The 22,223-nt window shown below is 41.2% G+C and overlaps 1 protein-coding gene across 8 annotated transcripts in view; it reads left to right on the forward strand.

Annotated features, from left to right (window-relative positions):
- ralgapa1 (Ral GTPase activating protein catalytic subunit alpha 1) overlaps positions 1 to 22,223 on the forward strand; it is a 227,405-nt gene that overhangs the window by 37,162 nt on the left and 168,020 nt on the right. For all 8 annotated transcript variants that reach the window (XM_067991491.1, XM_067991483.1, XM_067991488.1 and 5 more), the window contains 8 exons: positions 3,980 to 4,188; positions 4,321 to 4,557; positions 5,164 to 5,367; positions 6,104 to 6,244; positions 6,516 to 6,664; positions 11,680 to 11,809; positions 14,466 to 14,703; positions 17,818 to 17,979. In XM_067991491.1, coding sequence (XP_067847592.1) covers positions 3,980 to 4,188; positions 4,321 to 4,557; positions 5,164 to 5,367; positions 6,104 to 6,244; positions 6,516 to 6,664; positions 11,680 to 11,809; positions 14,466 to 14,703; positions 17,818 to 17,979 — 1,470 coding nt within the window. The remainder of the gene's footprint in view (positions 1 to 3,979; positions 4,189 to 4,320; positions 4,558 to 5,163; positions 5,368 to 6,103; positions 6,245 to 6,515; positions 6,665 to 11,679; positions 11,810 to 14,465; positions 14,704 to 17,817; positions 17,980 to 22,223) is intronic.

Below are 22,223 nucleotides of genomic sequence, written 5' to 3' on the forward strand. Positions count from 1 at the left end.
AAAGAATACTTTTGTTTGTCTGTCTGAATATGTGTGCATAAATTCAGATTTATATGCTATTTAATGGGTTAGGGATGTGATATAATTGTTTAAAAGTGCACTGACATGTTAAATATGATTATACTAGTCTGTCATTTGCTTTATTTTTATCCGGCTTAATTCTGGTCTTCAACATCTAGTTTCTCATGTGATTTGTTTCTTGAAGATTATGCAGGTTATCGGAATATAGTATCTGCCAGTAAAATGTTAACATTTGCTGAGAGGGAATATTCGCCCAGTTTGAGATTCATCCATTATATATGGAAATACTGTTGATTTAATAGGAACATTTTAAATTTTGGCTTGTTGCTTTCTTTATAGGGCTGATAGTCATTAAGGACTCTGACTGATCCATTACTAGATTTAACTGATGGAAAGTAGTTTAAGTATACAATGCAGCAGAACAACCTTTTATAGTGTTATGGTTCCATTTTTCTTTTAAAAATGGATTAAAGTTTACCTAAGCCCTTTAACAGCTTTCGTGGACCATTGGGACCTTTCTGCTTTGGATTCAAAATTTCGAATTGGATTTTTCGCTCTGATTTGCAAATCAAAACCTGATTTTTGCACACCTACTGCAAGGAAACATAGGGCATAATTTTAGCCCGGAGCCGGGAAGGGGGGTCAAATTGCAGATGGGAAAACCAGAATTACGGGTTTCCCAGACGTCCTTACAATTTTGATGTAAGGACGTCTTTTTTTTTGATAGATTCCCGCCCGACAGACCGACCTGATTGACAGGCTGGCCTCAGTCGACGGGAGAAGAGCAAGGAAGAGATAAGTGTTCAGGTAAGTCTTGGAGTGGATGGATGGGGTTGGGGGGGCATCGGCTGGGAGTGGGATCGGGGGTCATTGTTGGGGGGTTCGGGTGGGGGGGGGTCAGTCACCGAGAGGGGGAGGGGGAGGAGGAGGGTTGGGGTCACGATCGTTGGGAGGGGATCACTGCAGCATAGGCTTGTTGAGCCTGGGGTAAGCACTCCTGCTCTTCCGGGCCCAAAAGCTGTGCTATAAAGGCATTTGCCTGCAGTTTCGGGCCTTTTCGCCTCCTCTCAAACGGAGTGAAGGAGAAGGCCCAGGAATCCCGGCCCCCAGAGGCTAAAATCACAAAACCTGAAAAAATGGAGGCCTGCAGCCTGTTTTTTTAATTCATTCATGGGATGTGGGTGTCGCTGGCAAGGCCAGCATTTTATCCCCTTTGAGAAGGTGGTGAGCTGCCTTCTTGAACCGCTAGAGTACTGTTAAGTAGGCAGTTCCAGGATTTTGACCCAGCGACAATGAAAGAACAGTGCTATATTTCCAAGTCAGGATGGCGTGTGACTTGGAGGGGAACATGCAGGTGGTAGTGTTCCCATCCGCCTGCTGCCCTTGTCCTTCTAGGTGGTAGAGGTCACGGGTTTGGGAGGTGCTATCGAAGAAGCCTTGGCGAGTTGCTGCAGTGCATCTTATAGATGGTATACATTGATACTACGGTGCACCAGTGGTGGGGGAAGTGAATATTTATGGTGGTGGATGGGGTGCCAATCAAGCAGGCTGCTATATCCTGGGCACTTACCTCTTTAGTGACCAACTGCCCCGAGAGTGGGTTGGTTGCTGCCCCTCGTCCCGCCCTCTTGAAAACCAGAAATGGGTGGGTTTGAAATTGTTGCGATTTTTTAATGCCCCCCCGCCTCCAACCCACCCATTTTTTTCAGGCTAAAATCATGCCCTTAGAATCTTGCAGCACAGGAGGGGGTATTTCGGCCTATCATGCCTGCACTGGCTCTTTGAAAGAACTATCTAATTAGTCCCACTCCCCTGCTCTTTCCCCATAGCCCTACAAATTTTTCCTACAGTATTTTAACTCGCATGTTATCTGTTACTGAAATACACTAGGCGATTCCTAAGGAATTCACTGGAATGGTTTATGCCCATTTATCCTCTAATACAAACCTGATCTTTGATTGGACTTCCAACATAGATACCTTGTATGTATGCTGTGCCATGAACCTTACCTGTGACGTTAGAAGTACTGACACTTGCCTCATGTATGTCCATCAGTTCCCATTTTTTCTATAGTTTTTATTTTGACATTGGCACTAATACTTTGTTGCTTTTATGTGTGAAAGGTGTAGTTAGGTGGTATCAGTTGAATGCAATGTCTGAAATATTTTGTTAACCCAGATCTGTTCCAGATGCTCTTATCCCATTGTAGCAAAATCTTGATGTCTTCTGTGTATCGTAAATGAAGGCCATTAACTGAGTCACTCCTGGTACCTAGCCCGCTCTTGTACGCTTATTAATGATGATGTACTGGTCCAACTTCTTGTGAATCCTCTTTCTTGTGGATGCTGGGTCAGGCAAATTTTTAGTACATCCGGTTTATCTTCTGTCACCTCTCATCTTTTCCTCCCACTGCCTGTGTAGTCATTGTTCTTCATCTTGGAGAACTTTACTTCAGCTTTCTTTGTGTTGAGGGTGTTGTACATGCAATAATAGTGCGAGAGAGTGTCGGAGAAAGCATGCAAGAAATGAAGCAGAGAAGTATATACAAGAATGCATCAAGTGATTCAACACATTTCTAGGGAAGGCAGGGGCGAAGTGAAACAAGTATTCAAATAGAGTGTGCAGCAAGTTTCATTTCTATTTTCTTACAGTTCTCCATGACTGTTTGCAAAACAAATGTTAACCTGGCTCAGGAAGTTTATCAAGAGAAGTTAAGCCATGCAGATGAGGAAGGTTCCAAATTCAATCCCTGGTTTCTGCTGAGTGAACTGATCTCAGCTGGGTGGCAGTTGCAGGTCTATAATTGGCCTCCACAACCTTGAATAGGGAAGGGAAAATCTATTCCTGCATGATTCCTACTTCTGATCATTATTGACTCCTGTTACAAAGTGCTCATGTGTAGATAGCAGAGAAGGTAGGATTGGGTAGAGCTATATTTCCCTTCCCTATCTCTGCTCCACAGTCAAACATCATGGCTTACTTGGACATGGTATTGGAAGGTCCCAGCTGTCCCCATCAAGGCATCTATGTTTTCCGGAGCAGAGGGAATATTGTAGAAATGTGTAAGTTTTCTGTAGTTTTTTTTGAGGTGTGGTTTGTATTTAAAAGGAAGGAAATCGCTAAGAATGGAAGTAAAAGGAAGGAAGAGAAGTTCAGCTGAAGAGGAAATAGGAGCAGAATTAAATGAAAAGATGAGAAACTGAACGAAGCGTGGGGCAAATTTCAGACAGATTAAAGAGGGATGAAGAAAGAATGAAGGGGGGGCGATATATTTGGAATTGAAGAGAATAAAATGAAAGAACAAATGGAGGATGGAGTGAAAGGCGAATGATAAGAAAATTAGTATTTTGTGGATCAGCTTACTGAAATCCTGGAATGATCGATGAAAATGTGCCTTGGATATTGCTTTTATCACTAACGATAATTGTAGTTGTTTTGCAAAAATTGACATTTCCACCACTTGCGACACAATTACACTGTTTTAATGTCACTGAAACTTGGTTGGAGCAATAATTTCCTAATTATCTCCAAGTTGCTTGAAACTTCAGGACTTTGTTCAAGTGCAGCAGAGGTTTGGTGTTTCTTTTGCATGGTCAAAAAGCTCAGGAAGCACATTTTCACACGAAGGGTAGTGGAAATCTGAAACTCTCCCAAAAGGCTCTGGATGCTGGATCAATTGAAATTTTCAGTACTGAGATGGATAGATTTTTATTAGGTAAAGGTATCCAGGGATACGGAGCAAAAGTGGGTAAATGAAGTTGAGGTACTGATGATCTAATTGAATGGTGGAACACATTCAAAGGGCTGAATGGCCTACTCCTGTTCTTCCTATGTTTAGAGATGGAAAAATAATAGTGCCAAAACTGTAAATATATTTTAGTTTCTTCCTTTCCATATAGAATATAAACTTTCAATTTTTTTCCCAAGAATATTGTTTTTCTTAATTCCTTGTTTACAGATGTCCCACAATTGAGATCAAAGCCATATTATATTATGACAAAGAAAGATCCAGAGACCAATGAAACAACATATTGTACTAAAGACACATTTTTGTCTGCTCGTGTCTCTGTCATCCGATGGTTGGTATCTTTCTGGTTTGAGCCAAAAGCGAATCCAGGGCTTCAGATTCCTGGAGTTGAAGGTGAAAATGTACCAAAGAACATTCAGGTAAGTTAACATAAGAAGCTGACTTTTTTTGTTTTGAATGAATTAAAATGGACTTTTTTCTTTAATTGATTTTAGATTTTTGATTTGTAATGCAACAGATTTTCTTTAAATAAAATGATTTTCTTTCTCCAGAGAGCAGCTGCTGGTTTGGCTGCCCGGGAAGAGGGCTCCTGCCGTGGGGACTCTGGGGATGGTAGTGTAGAGCTGGAACAATCCCATTCAAACACTAGCACCTTAACTGAGCGGGAACCCAGTTCATCTAGTCTGTGTAGTGTTGATGAAGAGCATCTAACGGATATGGAAATAGTGCGCAAAGTTTTCTACTCCTCAAGGGAGAATGTGAATTTTATTATAGAAGTTTTTCGACAGGTAATTTTTAGTATATTATAGTATTTGAAGATTTCAGCTAATATTAGTCCCCATATTTTGAATGTTTCTCTATATAGTTTAGAGTGAATTGAAGTATGCCTCATCCTTGTGAGGTTCTGAAATGCAGAAATGTCTCCATTATAAGTTGACTAAACTTTCCACTGAACTTTGTTTTCTCATAATAATGCAACTATTATGGGCATCCCTTTATACATTACAAAATGTTTGATTTCAGAGAATATAAGTCTAATGAGAACGAAGCATGATTTAGTGGAATCACAGTTTCTTCTGCTTAAAATATAATCTCGGAAAGGAGTATCTTCTCCAAAGGTCAAATGAAAATTTAAAAACTTACTCCCAACTGTGTAGACAACAGGGTCGAAAGAATGGAAGCTATTAGCACTGTTTGAAACCTGATTGATCAGGACAATGGGAACAGGAGGATGCAGAACAAACATTTCTACCTTTTAGGGTTTTCGCAACCTTGGAGCGTAGTACCATCCGTAAATACTAAGAAGCATTTGACATTTGTTTAGCAGTAGTAAAATGAAATTTACTTTATTACTATTTATCACACTAATAAAAAAAAATCTTTCTGTTGACCAGGCTTTTCTGTTGCCTATCTGTGAAGCTGCAGCCATGAGAAGAGTTGTTAAAGTTTACCAGGAGTGGATTCAGCAAGAGGACAAACCTGTATTTATGAAGGAGACTGACAACTTAGGCTATTCCCCTTCAACAAGTGTCATAAATTTAGTCAGTGCTGGAGAGCATGGTGTTTCTTATCCATTGGAGAAAAAAGAACAGGAGGAGGTACTGCTTACATGTATAAAATCAGATGTCCATGCTGATATTAGCTTGAATTTTATAGTGTATTATGAAAGGAAAAAGTTGAAGATACATGCCACATATAAATGTCTGATTGTCGATTTGCCTGAAGGGGAAACATTTCCTTTTTAAGTCATTCATTTTACTTCAAATCTATTGTCTTGCCTTCTGAATAAAGTTGGTTTGTGAGCCATACTAATGGCTCTAGAACAACAACCAGTATAACAGTAACAACAACATGAACGATATGCATTACACTAGTTCATGAATGAGCTATCTTGATTTCTGTGTTCTTTTCACAATGATGCTGTACAATGAACATTTCCAAAAAGGAGGCAGTGACTTTTCCTCAGAATAGATATCATTTTTATTTTTAAAAAAACAAAGAAAGTTAAGGAACTTCTAGATCATAAAAAAAGGGTGAAAGATGCATTAGGGATGAGGTTGAAATTGAGTCAGGAGAAGACTAGTTGTATATTTCTGTAGTCGAGTGTTTGTAAATGATAGCTTAGTGTCATTATGTCCAGTTGCATATTTTTATTTTGTGTATAATTGTTTCCTAAATATTTGAGGACAGTACAGTTCCTAGGGTTGGGGGGGGGGTGGTGGAAACTGACTGACTTAACCAATTTAAGACAGCAGATGTTCATTTCAAAAACATTTTTCAGAATTAACAAAACAGACTTGTTTCACTAAATGTTTTTTCTAAATTAATCTATAGGATAAAATGACTAAAGCACCAAGTCATGTTAGAAATCTTAGCTGGACAAGAAATTCATCCTACCAGAATGCAATTAACAAAGCACCTGAAATGGAAGAAGAGGAGAGGAATGTGTGTGCAGGTGTTCAGGCATCACTGCAGGTACACTTCAAGATTTTTTTGTTGTTGAGTCAGTTGCATTAAAAGTTCTATTTTATGAAGTTGATTATTATTCAAATGATTTACATTGGCAATTGTATTAGGAACCAAATGGGTGCTTCTAATTTTAATCCTTCTATATGTCATTGATGTCTTTTTTACAATTGTGCCTTATATCTTAATAAATATGTTCTAGGAAGTAGTCTATGTGCAATGCTTGGCTGTAATTTATTTTGTTTGCCCTTACATTTTATTATGTCCTGTTATATTACAGGTTTTTATAACCAACTCAGCAAATATATTGCTGCTAGAGCCTGCCAATGAAATTGGAGCCCTCTTAGATGAGCATGTAGATATGTGTAAACGTGTTCTCAACATCTATAGATACATGGTTGTCCACACAACAATGAACAAGAAGACCTGGTATGATGAGAATTTTGTGAATGCATTGTGACCCTGCAAAAATGTGGTAGATTTATTGTGTTTTTTTAAAAGATTTCTTTCAGAAAATAATATTTTGGGATACAGTTCGTAAGTAATTTGAGACCTGACATATGGTAAGCGTAGTAGATGTCTTTGGACCTATGGCTCCCATAGCTTTCCACCACTCGGGGGTTATCTTACCTCATGTCTGAGTCTGTTGTAGACTAATTGATAGAAATTGAGTGCCATGATTAGTCGTCAACTCCAATATTGTATCATGCAACTACCAGGAAGATCGAAGGCAAATTGTTTTTTTTCATCCAGCAATTCCTATGTTCCGAATTATATGATACGACTAAATCCTATAAAGTCCACATCTCAAAACAGATTGACATGCAACTTTCACCCAATGAAAGCTGTACCTTCATTCAAATTAATTTTGTTAGGCTCATTCCTCAGTCCATAGCATAAGAGTGGTTATTGTTAAACCATAATTAAATATGATGTGGAGATGCCGGTGATGGACTGGGGTGGACAAATGTAAGGAATCTTACAACACCAGGTTATAGTCCAACAATTTTATTTTAAAATCACAAGCTTTCGGAGATTATCCCCTTCGTCAGGTGAATGAGTGAAAGGTTCTCAAATCGCATATCTTATATTAGGCTGGGACACCATCACACCAATCAAAAGGTGTCGTTGGTGTTCAAACAGGCCAGTCACGGAGAACAGTACGTCCCAGTACACTGAATATACATTGTGTCAATTACACAGACAGAGAGAAAGAGACCCAAATGGCAGAGAGGAGAGAGTATTAAAAACAGATAACTTTTTTTTCCCTTTTGCTGGTGGGGTTACGTGTAGCGTGACATGAACCCAAGATCCCGGTTGAGGCCGTCCTCATGGGTGCGGAACTTGGCTATCAACTTCTGCTCGACGATTTTGCGTTGTCGTGTGTCTCGAAGGCCGCCTTGGAGAACGCTTACCCGAAGATCGGTGGCTGAATGTCCTTGACTGCTAAAGTGTTCCCCGACTGGGAGGGAACCCTCCTGTCTGGTGATTGTTGCGCGGTGTCCGTTCATCTGTTGTCGCAGTGTCTGCATGGTTTCGCCAATGTACCATGCTCCGGGGCATCCTTTCCTGCAACATATGAGGTAGACAACGTTGGCCAAGTCACAGGAGTATGAATCATGTACCTGGTGGGTGGTGTCCTCTCGTGTGATGGTGGTATCCGTGTCGATGATCTGGCATGTCTTGCAGAGGTTGCCGTGGCAGGGTTGTGTGGTGTCGTGGACGCTGTTCTCCTGAAAGCTGGGTAATTTGCTGCGAACGATGGTCTGTTTGAGGTTGGGTGGCTGTTTGAAGGAGAGTAGTGGAGGCGTGGGGACGGCCTTAGCGAGGTGTTCGTCGTCATCGATGACATGTTGAAGGCTGCGGAGAACATGGTGTAGTTTCTCCGCTCCGGGGAAGTACTGGACGACGAAGGGTACTCTGTTGGTTGCGTCCCGTGTTTGTCTTCTGAGGAGGTCTATGCGATTCTTCGCTGTGGCCCATCGGAACTGTCGATCGACAAGTCGAGCGTCATATCCCGTTCTTATGTGGGCGTCTTTCAGCGTCTGTAGGTGTCCATCGCGTTCCTCCTCGTCTGAGCAGATCCTGTGTATTCGTAGGGCCTGTCCATAGGGGATGGCCTCTTTGACGTGGTTGGGGTGGAAGCTGGAAAAGTGGAGCATCGTGAGGTTGTCCGTGGGCTTGCGGTAGAGTGATTCATCAGCCGCACTCACAAGACAGTCCAGAATGTCACCCGAGCACAACGCAACGCCATCAACGCTCTCAAGACCAACCGCAACATAGTCATCAAACCAGCGGACAAAGGAGGAGCCATCGTCATACAGAACAGAACGGACTATTGCAAAGAAGCATACCGACAACTGGACAACCAGGAACACTACAGACGGTTACCCGCAGATCCGACCAAAGAACACACCCACCAGCTCAACAAACTGATCAAGACCTTCGATCCAGACCTTCAAAGCATCCTATGCACTCTCATCCCACGTACTCCCCGCGTGGGAGACTTCTACTGCCTCCCAAAGATACACAAAGCCAACACACCCGGACGTCCTATCGTATCAGGCAACGGAACCCTGTGTGAGAACCTCTCTGGATACATCGAGGGCATCCTGAAACCCATCGTACAGGGAACCCCCAGCTTCTGTCGCGACACTACAGACTTCCTACAAAAACTCAGCACCCACGGACCAGTTGAACCAGGAACACTTCTCACCACGATGGACGTCTCGGCACTCTACACCAGTATCCCCCACGATGACTGCATCGCTGCAACAGCCTCAGTACTCAACACCAACAACAGCCAATCTCCAGACGCCATCCTACAACTTATCCGCTTCATCCTGGATCACAATGTCTTCACCTTCGATAACCAGTTCTTTACCCAAACACACAGAACAGCCATGGGGACCAAATTCGCACCCCAATACGCCAACATTTTCATGCACAAGTTCGAACACGACTTCTTCACTACACAGGACGTCCAACCAACGCTATACACCAGATACATCGACGACATTTTCTTCCTATGGACCCACGGCGAAGAATCACTGAAGAGACTACACGATAACATCAAGTTCCATCCCACCATCAAGCTCACCATGGACTACTCCTCAGAATCGGTTTCTTTCTTGGACACACAAATCTCCATCAAAGACGGGCACCTCAGCACCTCACTAGCGCAAGCCCACGGACAACCTCACGTTGCTCCACTTTTCCAGCTTCCACCCCAACCACGTCAAAGAGGCCATCCCCTATGGACAGGCCCTACGAATACACAGAATCTGCTCAGACGAGGAGGAACGCGATGGACACCTACAAACGCTGAAAGACGCCCTCGTAAGAACGGGATATGACGCTCGACTTGTCGATCGACAGTTCCGATGGGCCACAGCGAAGAATCGCATAGACCTCCTCAGAAGACAAACACGGGACGCAACGAACAGAGTACCCTTCGTCGTCCAGTACTTCCCCGGAGTGGAGAAACTACACCATGTTCTCCGCAGCCTTCCACATGTCATCGATGACGACGAATACCTCGCTAAGGCCATCCCCACGCCTCCACTACTCTCCTTCAAACAGCCACCCAACCTCAAACAGACCATCGTTCGCAGCAAATTACCCAGCTTTCAGGAGAACAGCGTCCACGACACCACACAACCCTGCCACGGCAACCTCTGCAAGACATGCCAGATCATCGACACGGATACCACCATCACACGAGAGGACACCACCCACCAGGTACATGGTTCATACTCCTGTGACTCGGCCACCGTTGTCTACCTCATACGTTGCAGGAAAGGATGCCCCGGAGCATGATACATTGGCGAAACCATGCCGATACTACGACAACGGATGAACGGACACCGCGCAACAATCGCCAGACAGGAGGGTTCCCTCCCAGTGGGGTAACACTTAGCAGTCAAGGATATTCAGCCACCGATCCTCGGGTAAGCGTTCTCCAAGGCGGCCTTCGAGACACACGACAACGCAAAATCGTCGAGCAGAAGTTGATAGCCAAGTTCCGCACCCATGAGGACGGCCTCAACCGGGATCTTGGGTTCATGTCACGCTACATGTAACCCCACCAGCAAAAGGGGGGAATAAAGTTATCTGTTTTTAATTCTCTCTCTGCCTCTCTCTCTGCCTCTCTGCTATTTGGGTCTCTTTCTCTCTGTCTGTGTAATTGACACAATATATATTCAGTGTACTGAGACGTACTGTTCTCCGTGACTGGCCTGTTTGAACACGAACGACACCTTATATTAGGTGTCCCAGCCTAATATAAGATATGCGATTTGAGAACCTTTCACTCATTCACCTGACGAAGGGGATAATCTCCGAAAGCTTGTGATTTTAAAATAAAATTGTTGGACTATAACCTGGTGTTGTAAGATTCCTTACATAATTAAATATGACCAAGTTGGCATCTTCCCCCTTTCCCTCTCTCAATATATACCATCATTTAAAGGTGTCATGAGAGTAGCTGTTGTGGGTACTAGAAATGTAGCTGTTTTGAACTCGATAAACTTGCATTATTTGGGCAACATAAAGAAAGCTTTATCCTGTGTCTGATCTGGCCGTGCATGGTAAGGGTATTTGGTGCTAAAAGTGAATAAAAGTTCCCTTCACAGCACTTCAGTTTGAGCATAAAGTTCAGCTAAAAATTACAAAGTGGGGGAGTCAAGAATAAAACATCAGGAATAAATAGCAGAAATATTATCATGTCCAATATAATCAAAAAGTAAAGCGTAGTTCTGATTGGTTAGTTGCAATTTGAAGGTGTTTTTTTTTGCTTTTGTTTAAAAATGCATTTCATCTGGACATTGGTATTAAAACTCAGTGAATTATGCTGTGTGCTTGCCCCCTTCCCAAATATAAAATCAGTGTATGTCACTATGCAGAACACCACCAGTGAAAATAGAGCTTAACTTTCTGCCTTTCATTTTTGCAGATTTGGATGGAAATGTTGTTCGTTTAATGTAGCAAAGTGGTATGTGGTGGCAGTCAGTTTCTGTAGAAAATGTTACTATAATTGCTAAATTACAGAATTCCAAGAGCCTTGGTTAAAATATAGATATGGTACAGTATAATTTCTTGTGTCATTATTATTATTATACTACCCAAGCAAGCAAGATGCACTAAATAATACCAATGTTACTCCACAAACAGGCTACCACCTTCAATGAGTCCTTCTGGAAATGGTGGAATGAGATTTGATAGTATTGTACTACTAATCTGATACCAAGTTGAGATCACTGGAGACATAAATTTGGCATATAAATTGTACCACAAGGCATAGCCACTTAGTTAATTTTTTTATAAAGTTAAATCTTGCATCTTTGCTTCAAGAACCTGAAAACCTGCTTGAAGGTGAGATTTGAACATTAAATGTTATAGTGCAGAACAACTATGACTTACTACTTTTCTACTTTTTCTTGCAGGGAACAGCTGTTGTTGATTATGTTGAGAATTACAGAATCTGTTATGAAGCGACCTCTGCAAGCACCACCACTATCTCAAGGAAGAAAAAATTCTGTCTTAGCAGGAAGGCTTGCTACACCGCTCTTTCGGGTAAAGCATGCATCTTGATCAATTTTCTTTTTTGAAGTATACTGTGACGAAGGGCAGAGATTGTTTAAGAATTTTTTGTGTACATTTGGGTTGAAATGAAGAATCCTAATTTGCTTGTTAGTTGAGATAGCTGCATTAGTAAATGGAAGGATTAATTCAGTGATGGGAGGCACCTTCTCTCTGCTGCTGGGAAAGGATCAGCTTTGTTTGTATGTTTAGTCACTTGTGACATGACAGCAACAGTTTCTCTCTTATTGCCTTTGAAAATACCACTCTGAGTCCATACCCTAGGACTTGCAGTTTGGGGGTAATTTCAACTTTGGTGGGCGTAAAACTGGCAGTACCTAAGAAAGGATGTACTTGCCATAGAGGGAGTGCAGCGAAGGTTCACCAGACTGAGTCCTGGGATAGCAGGACTGTCGTATGAGGAGAGATTGGGTCGACTCAGCCTGTATTCACTCGAGTTTAGAAGAATGAGAGGGGATCTTATTGAAACGTATAAAATTCTGACAGGGCTAGACAGACTGGATGCAGGGAGGATGTTTCCCCTGGCTGGGGGGTCCAGAACGAGGGGTCACAGTCTCAGGATACGGGGTAGGACATTTAGGACTGAGATGAGGAGAAATTTCTTCACTCAGAGGGTGGTGAACCTGTGGAATTCTCTGCCACAAAAGGCTGTGGAGGCCAAGTCACTGAATATATTTAAGAAGGTGCTAGATAGGTTTCTAGACACAAAAGGCATCAAGGGGTATGGGGAGAGAGCAGGAATATGGTATTGAGATAGAGGATCAGCCATGATCATATTGAATGGCAGAGCAAGCTCGAAGGGCCGAATGGCCTACTCCTGCTCCTATTTTCTATGTTTCTATGGTAGTTGATCAATGGAAAGAAAAATTGGGTGGGGTGTATAATGGGCAACAAATCCACTACCACCAGTTTTCCCTTCCCCACCAAAGTTGAAAATTTCTGCAATATTTTCTCTCCATAATGTTTGGATTTTGGGGTCAGCCACATCTTGAGGCAAAGGTTAAATTTTCTAAATTGCATCTTTGACATAAGACAGTTTCTGTAGAGCCTGTACATACAGAATAGAATACATTGAGTCACTTGGTAAATATTGTAAATTGTGCCAGGATAAAAGGCTGATTTGGATACTTAAAGTAAGCTTGAAGTGCAGAAAAAGATGAAGACTTTTTTAATAGGAATAGAGTGTATGCTATTAGTGGTTATACCATCCTTGGTTTAATGAGAAAATCTTCGCGAGCCTGACTTAAGATTCCTATCAAAAGTGCTCCAAATTATGTCTGCCTTTTACTCAAGTAATGTTTTATTCACGCCGCTTTGATTTGTGTTTCTAATAAGATATGAATCAGCTGGTGCTATTTCACAAGGTGCTAATGACAATGCTGGCTTAGTGTGGTATCTGCTCCAATCAAATGCAAGCTGACACAATATACCAGAAAAATTGTGGTTCATAAAGTAGATCAACTTGTTACTTTTTCCTACTACATTTTCTTCTGCATACAAGAACTTTATATTTATATAGCGCTCATCATATAAAATGGCATCTGTGTACTTTGCAGAGGTTGAAGACATTGAACAGGAAGTAAAGTGATTTTTGAGAGGGAGGTAGAACGACTGATAGCACGATTGAAGAGAGCTTGTTAGTAGCCTTTTGAAGCTAGGGAATGTAAATGGAACATCTTTCCATCTACACTTTTGGAAGAGTTTCAGAGAGTAGGGACAACTTCTATAAGAGGTTATCGGCTGTTACTCGGGAAAGATGCTTTAAAATTAAAACATTTTAAAATTCTATGGAAACAAAGAAAGCTTTGAATCCTAAAGCATAATGAAATTGCAAGTAGAAAATATTGAAATCAGTCATTATGCAGATTGGAAGGGAAAGTGTATGTGTCACTGCCTTTTTTTTCTTTTTCTACTTTTTTCTCCTTTATTTCCTTTTTTTTCTCATCTTTTTTCTCCTTTTTATTCTCTCCTTTTTAGAATGAGTACTCAAACAGGAAATTAACTTCCTATTAACTGAACATTGAAAACAACTTGTAATAGATTTCACTGCAAAAAGTTTTTTTCTGTTTTGTCCTCTTCATTTTCATATTTTCTTGTTCTCAATTTGGGTTTCTGTACACCATTTTTCTGAGGCAGTGACAAATAGATGAACTGTTCCATGGGACACTGTTAATTTTACTTTAGCCCAGTTAAGTGTGCTGAGGTAACTTGTCTGCCTGTTTATTTTTAGTCACTTCCCAAAGAAAAATGCTCAGTCTCTACTTGGTAACTTCTCATAATGGTTTCACTGAGTTTGACCACTTATACTTTATGATGCACCATGCCAAGGTACTACAGTATTTTCTAGAGTAAAACTGGATAAATATGAAACTCTCCAAATAATATACAAGGATTTAAAAAAAATTATGTGCATCTATATTTTTTTTCTTGTATGTTTTTCCAAAAAGTTAGTAATGTGGAAATTATGTGTTATGAACATAGGGTGGGAATTTAAGCACAGAGCAATTTGGGTATGTTGGATGGAAAATTAACTTTTTTTTAAAAAGCCAGATATCTGCAAAAACTAGTTAACAGTTGGGATCTGCAGTAATTTGCTAATTTTCTGTAGTTTTTTGTCTTTTTTGTTTAGACGCTCATAGTAGCCTGGATCAAAGCAAACTTGGATGTGTACGTTTCCCGAGAGCTGTGGGATGAATTGTTGATGGTGTTATCATCACTTACATGCTGGGAAGAACTAATTACTGAATGGGCAATGACGATGGAAACCTTGACCAAGGTGCTGGCCCGAAACTTGTACAACCTCGACTTGCATGACCTTCCTTTGGATAAATTGAGCGAACAAAAACAGAAGAAGCATAAAGGAAAAGGTATAGTTAACTATCAAATATAGTTTGAATGTGACTTTTAAGAAATAAATATTTGTCAATCATTTGTTTTCTCATCTAAATTGGAAGCATTCTTTCCTATGACAGTCAGTCTTTCTAGTGTTGAGGTTTAGGAGTTGGTAATTTGTGGTTTATTGAAACCAGTGAAAGCTTTGCCTGATCCTGAAAAAAAATAGTAATGCAGAATCTTTCTTCTTGCAATCTCTCCATGAACTGTTTATCCTAAACCTGCAACTGAGAATTTCTTTTGGCTCGGTCTTCAGGCATCAGGCTGCATTGCAATACTTTTAAGGTGCTTCGCATATTCACACATGGAAAGTACTTAAAACAAAATTATTTCTTTAAAAGATTTGTCTCCATACTCCAGTTTCATGAAAGGTGCATATAAACTTGAAAATAGCAAATATGCCAGCTGGTGATAGATAGCTGATGGTCATTTTTGGGTAAACCACAGTCCATTGTTTATCCTCTTTAACCAATTAATTTCTTTGAAATCAATTATGGTAACCTCATATGTATTTATGTAACCTCCCACAGTGGTCTCCATTTAACCTGAGCTGTTTAATTTCCTGAAATACTACTGCTCTATATCACGCTACATATATCGTAAAATTAAAATTTGCCTTTTTTAATGTGCCCTCATTTTTCTCTATTTTAAGCTGGAGAATCAATCCCCTATAGCCTGGCCTCCCTCCACCTACCCAGTTTGTGGATTAGTTGGCATGTGGACACAAGTGTCCCATCACTATGTGCCCTACCCGGGAAGTGGGGTCAGGCTGTTTAAAAATACACAGCTGCCTTCTGCTGAACCTGCTTTCAATCACCTTGGTGGGGTAAATTTTGCCTAAACTTTTTTTCTTGTATTTTTACCACATTGTTGTTTTACTGATTCTATTATAAACCATGTCAATTGAGTAATACAAATCCATTAGAAATAGATCTTGTTTTACATGATCCTGTGAGTAAAAACGTTAAAAGTGCAATACTGCATTTTAGCATCCTCCACACTGTAGATGTTAAGTGTAGATTGATTAAGCCACGTCCTTAGCATGCATATAATTGTTGTGATGTAGCTCGGCAGCCTCACACAAGGTCAATTTCTCTCTCAACCTTTAAAGCACCAAGAGCTGAGCTATAGTTGAGGCAGGGTGACCATGCTGCTAACTTTGCAAAAGGCTTTGGGATGTTGCATTTTGCACAGCATTTATTCACAATTGCATGTTTGATGTATAAAATTCTCACATTATGTTCTGGCAAACACTCAATTGAGTATCAAACTGCATCCATAAAAAGAGACTATTCAGGATAAAATTGAGAAAATAAAAATTAATTGAAAGATGACCACACTTGTAGAGTGTCTTCAATCTCAGTATATTTGGCCACTTCCAGTTGGACATCGCTGAGCATTCATTTGCAATAATGGGTGCTGACATAAGATTTACAAAGGTTACATAGGCGATCAAAAGCAAGCCTCTTTCCAAAGAGGGTTTGAGCAGTCACCAAAACTATAACTACTTGGGAAGGTATCTCAAAACCACCCGACTTAGTATTCCTATGGAGGATGGGTAACCAAAAACAAACTACGTGGAAATCATTTACATTGGCACCCTATCCACTGGGAGTACCTTCCTGTTAGGCATCCATAGTGTTCCTCTTAGATGGGGAATTTGAGGAAGAAGGTGCCAACCTAGTACTTACTGCAGGATAAAATGTATTGTGATAATGGCAGTCCTGAGGAGGTAAATCATGAACTCTCCAACTTTTGAATGGAATCTAGGCACAAATGGCACTCTCTACAGAAGGTGGTCAGATTTCTGCAGCAGACTCTCTAGAAGAATGGCAGTGCACTGTAAACAGTTTGACTCCCTAAACAAATGCGTGCGTACTCTGAAACAATCAGCGCCATTATGTCTTCACTGGGAGGTGGTGCAGACTAAATCTCTGCAGCCAATGGTTGCAGAGGCTTCCATTTGGAGCTTCCCCATCAACTCAGAAGCAACTTCAAAAGGGCTGTTAAGCAGAAGGAGGAAAATTGAGGAACTGACTAAGGAGGCTTTGCTAGACAAAGATGTTCAGTGTAAAGTTTGCCCAAAGCATCAACGTAATGACTGCAGGAGTCACTGATCCTGCAGTAGAATTGGTTCCTCCAGATCCCATACTGCAAATAGCAACTTTCAATGGAGCTTTTTGCAGTAGCTTCCCAGTGGGTTGCATTTATAGGTTTCTGGGCTGACTTAGAAAGAAAGACTTGCATTTATATAGTGCCTTTAATCTCTTCAGGATGTTCCAAAGTTCCTCACAGCCAATTAATTACTTTTTGAAGTTGTCACTGTTGTTTTGTAGGTAAACGCTGCAGCCAATTTGCACACCGCAAGGTCCCACAAACAGCAATGAGATGAATGACCAGCTAATCTATTTTGATGGTGTTGGTTATGGAATGAATGTTGGCTAGGATACAGGAAGAACTTTTTTTTTCTAAAAAGATCACATGGCACATTTATGAAAGATGGCACTTTAGACAATGGAACACTGCCTCTGTACTGCACTGAAGTGTCGGTCTGGAGTATGTGCTCACTACCTGGAGTGGGCCTTAAACCCATAATCTTCTGGACCAAAGGCGACAGTGATGGCACTTGGCATAATAGTAGCTATACTGTTAGAGATTTGATAGTTTCAATTTAGCTTCAGGTCAAAATTAGCTGACACAATAGCATAGATCCTAGGGTTTTATAGGAAGCAGGAGACCAAATGCAACACCCTTGTCTACAATGTTGTGACCTCTCATATCGAGTGCACGTTGAGCTTGTTGTTTATCCTGAACTAAAATAGGCTCAATTACAATATGTGGAGGATGTATATGATTCGAAGGATGAACAAAACCCTGAAAGGAAGATTAACTAGTTTATCTATCTTTTGGAAAACATTACTGAAATGCAGCAATATTTTATCTGCTTATTGAAAGTGGGATGGAGAAGGATGAGACTGGCCATAATTTTAAAGCTATAGTTTAGCTATCCATATAAAAGTTAACTTGTCTTTGTTGTCATTCAGTAATTAAAAAGGTTAATACTTAGGCTGCTTGTTATTGGAATTTAGGTGGTAGTCATGGGTGTCAGAGATCAGCAGTTGATAAATCATTTTCACGAGGTTGGAGTCGTGATCAACCCGGACAAGTGCAAATGAGGCAGCGAAGTGCTACCACTGCTGGTTCTCCAGGAACAGAAAAGGCAAGAAGTATAGTACGACAAAAAACTGTAGGTAGGTAAAACTGAAATATTTATCTTCAGGACTTTTCACAGTTGTCCAGTGTTACACTTGTGCCAGCTCAAAAATATTTGGTATGCTTAATTGAGAAGTTTAATCTGCTAATGGAATACTACTTTCTAATTTCCTATTTGTATGATTTGATTTTTTTTGACTTTTTGTTTCAATTTGTTATATCGAGGTTGAATAGGATTGGGTAAGGCATTTTACAGCTTGCTGAAGTAATGTGAATTATTTCATGTCCTTTGAATTTTGCAACTGCAAAATTAAAACAATTGTTGGGGCATTTAACATCTGTTGTGCTAAGATGTAATTTTTGACTTGCATTGCTTGGAATTGAAGAAAAGTTTCTTTCCACAGATTGCTTATCCTTTTATGATCTTTGTCTAAGATCTAATATGCCCAAGGATTTGTATTTATAGCAGAGCATGTTGTATTTGTTCAATTTACTTCCCAAAATGTTAGTTGTTTTGAACTTTTTACTGCAGTCCTGCCTTAACCTCTCTCTCCATATAAACTCTCCCACCTGTATACAAGGCTACCCTGTCGACCTTGCCATCTCATGTGGCCCCTCTATTCCCATGGTCTCAATCACAGACCATCTCTGACCATTTCCCTCTAGCACTCACCACTCCTAATCCCCTTCCAACTCCACTTCCTCCTGTGTCTGCTCCTAGAAAAAACTCTTCCCACAATCACTTGCAACGGCACTTTCAAACTCTCAACTCTCTAGCCTTTGACCCTCTGTTTGCCAGAATACTTCTTCAGCTATCAATCTGCTCAATCATACCCTCACCTCTGCCTTTTAATGCCCTTGTCCCCAACAAAACCCTTGCTCTCCCACCCTGGCCATTCTTCCTGTAATGGGCCCCATCTTCGCTCCCTTAAGTCCAAGGGGCACAGACTTGAATGTACATGGCGTACAACTGGCTTAGCCATTCATTGCCAGATCTGGCAGGACCACATCAAGTACTAGCTTGCTCTTTGCCAAAACTGTTCAATATTCCAGGATCATCCTGGAATGCAAAGATAACTCCCAGCTCCTTTTATCCATTACCAACTGTCTCCTTAAACCCCTCTCCCCTGTCTGTTCCGCCCTCACCTCCAACAAGTTCGAGGAGCTCATGGACTTCTTTGTCATTAAAATTGAGACCATACGTTCTGCTGCCTCCACTGCAACCCTCCCCTACCCTAGCCCTGAACTCTGATCTTTCTCTAGTTTCTTTCCTATCTCCCCTCATGCCCTTTCCGAGTTCATCGTGTCCATGAGACCCTCCTGTTCTCTTGACCCTATTCCCACTAAACCGCTGACCATTCAGCTTCATTTCCTGGCCCCATGCTAGCTGATATTGTAAACGTTTCCTTCTCTTCAGGTATTGTCCTCCTCCCTTTCAAATCTGTCATCATCACCCCCTCTTCATGAAAACCACCATTGACCCCTCTGTCCTTGGAAACTACTGCCCCATCTCCAACCTCTCTTTCCTCAAGTCCTTGAATGTGTTGTCATCTCCCAAATCCGCATCTTTCCCGCAACGCCATGTTTGAACCTCTCCAATCAGGTTTCTGCTCCTGCCACAGCACTGAAACTGCCTTAATCAAAGTCACAAATGACATCCTGTGTGACTGTGACCATGGTGCACAATCCCTTCTTGACCTGTCTGCCGTCTTTGATACGGTTGACCCACACCATCCTCCTCCAATGCCTCTCCTCCTTTGTCCAGCTGAGTGGGACTGCCCTCGCCTCTTACCTATCTAGTCGTAGCCAGAGAATCTGCTGCAATGGATTCTCTTCCCGCCTCCGCACCATTATCTCTGGCGACCCCCAAGGATCTACCCTTAGCCCCCTTCTATTTCTCAATTACATGCTGCGCCTCAGCGACATCATCCAAAGTCATGATGTCAGCTTCCATGTCTACACCGACAGCACCCAGCTCTACCTCACCACCACCTCTCTTGACCCCTCCACTGCCTCTGTGTTGTCAGACTGCTTGTCCAACATCCAGTCCTGGATGAGTAGAATATTCCTCCAATTAAATATTGGGAAGACCGAAGCCATTGACTTCAGCCCCCGCCACAAACTGTATTCTCTCGCCACCGATTCCACTCCCCTTCCTCACCACTGTCTTGAGCTGAACATCTGACCCCATATCTTCTCCTTCACAAAAATCGTCTGCTTCCACCTCTAACATCTTTAGCCCGTCTGCTGCTGAAACCTTCATCCAAGCTTTTGTTACCTCCAGACTTGATTATTCCAATACCCATCCTCCATAAACTTGAGGTCATCCAAAACCCTGCTGCCCATGTCCTAACTTTCACCAAGTCCCATTCACCCATCACCCATGTGCTTGCTGATCTACATTGGCTCTCAGTCCACCAACGCTTCGATTTTAAAATTCTCGTCCTTGTGTTCATGGTCTCGTCCATCCCTGCAGCCCACCAAGATTTCTGTATTCCTCTAACTTTGGCCTCTTGTGCATTCCCTACTTCCTTTGCCCCATCATTGACAGCTGTGCCTTGAGCCATCTAGGCCCTAAGCTTTGGAATTCCCTCTGTAAATCTCTCCACTCTCACCTTTTCTCCTTTTTAAGGCACTCCTTAAAACATACCATGCCATCCATTCTAATATCTCCTCCTTCGGCTAGGTGTCAATTTTTGTCTCATTACGCTCCTGTGAAGCACATTGGGACATTTTACTACATTAAAGGTGTTATGTAAATGCAAGTTGTTAGGTAAAGATTCTTGCATAACAAAGAACTGAAGTGAACTTAGAGACTGGTACTTCTACAAAGACAAAGAGGGACACAGCTGGCTCTGGAAAAAGATTACTACGGACTGCTTACTGCTACCACAATTGTTTGACACTGATCAACCTGAGGGGTGCAGAACCCTCTCTTTTTATTTCTTAATTTTGAAGACTTTGTTTCTATGATTTTTACTTGTGTCCCCGTTTTCCCCTCCCACTGATCTTGCATTTCTCTTTTTTTACACAAATGGAAAGAATTGACATCTTTGTTCCATTAGGTGTTGGGGATAATGGCTTCTTAGTAAGGAATGCTTGTGGTATAAACACATATCATCTTGGTGCAATTAACCTACAGGCTTTATGGCTTTAATTAGTTTGGCCTTTAGCTTAAAGATTATATGGCTTTGTTATCTGGGAAACTCCATGGCTAAAAGCCTGGGTGATGATTAGCTCTGCTTGTGTTAGCTAAAAGCCTTTTCCCATAAATCAGTTTAACAGCTGAACTCTATTTTGTGTGGTCAGCTTTCAAGCTAAAACCCACATTTAAGGTAGTTTCCCTTATGAAACTCTAATACACCCTTCAACAATTTACAGGCCATGTTCCTGCATCTCCTTCCTAAATTTCACAACTTCGGTATACTCCTACATCATGTGGTGGATAATTAAATGAAGAAGAAATAAAGATAATTTGGATTGCTGAGTTTTGTACATTGTTTGATGTGTCCTCCACACAGCATGCACCCAACTAATTACCTCAGGTCTTGTAATTTCCATTTAGGGGAATTGGTAATCGGTTTCAGGTCAAATGCAATGGCACAGATCATAGGGCTTTATGTGGTATAGGACACCAAACGTGGCAGCGCTTATCTACAGTGCCATATTTGTAACAGCATGCTAGGAGAATGATTTTCCAGAGACAAATCAAGTTAGGCTTTACTTCTAAAGTGTGTGGTAGATGCATAGCAAAGAATGAAGACCTTACATGATGGGTAATCTATCTCCATTTGAAAATACCCAATAAGCTGTTGCTATGCTGCATAGCATTCCATTCTAGCCAGTAGTTGATTATCTGTTGGGCACTTACACTGCATCATTTGTGGGAACAGTGTATAGTTGTTTACTTGTACAATTTAAAAATATTTATTTTAAGTCTGCATATTGCTAGTGAGAAAAACCTCTATTCAATGCATTTGTACTTAGTCAGTCAGTTCGTTGCGGGTCTTTCATACAGCTCTACGAGTGGGATGGCTTATTGAATCAAAAATTTGTTTACTTCACAATAACCAACATCCCTAATAGCTTTGTCACCAAATTTAAAAATCCATTGCCACATACTGTATAACATGAGGATGAAATCCTTCAGATTTTCTTTGCATAAAACCTTTTAAATTGAGTGCACAACATTTATGTAATAGTGAATAGAATTTATTGGTATCAAAATAATCAAGTACGTTTTAAGCATGTGTTCTATATACATGATTTTGATGTCTATTGC

The sequence above is a fragment of the Heptranchias perlo genome, chromosome 10, assembly GCF_035084215.1.
Source record: "Heptranchias perlo isolate sHepPer1 chromosome 10, sHepPer1.hap1, whole genome shotgun sequence".
In the NCBI taxonomy this organism is placed as follows: Eukaryota; Metazoa; Chordata; class Chondrichthyes; order Hexanchiformes; family Hexanchidae; genus Heptranchias; species Heptranchias perlo.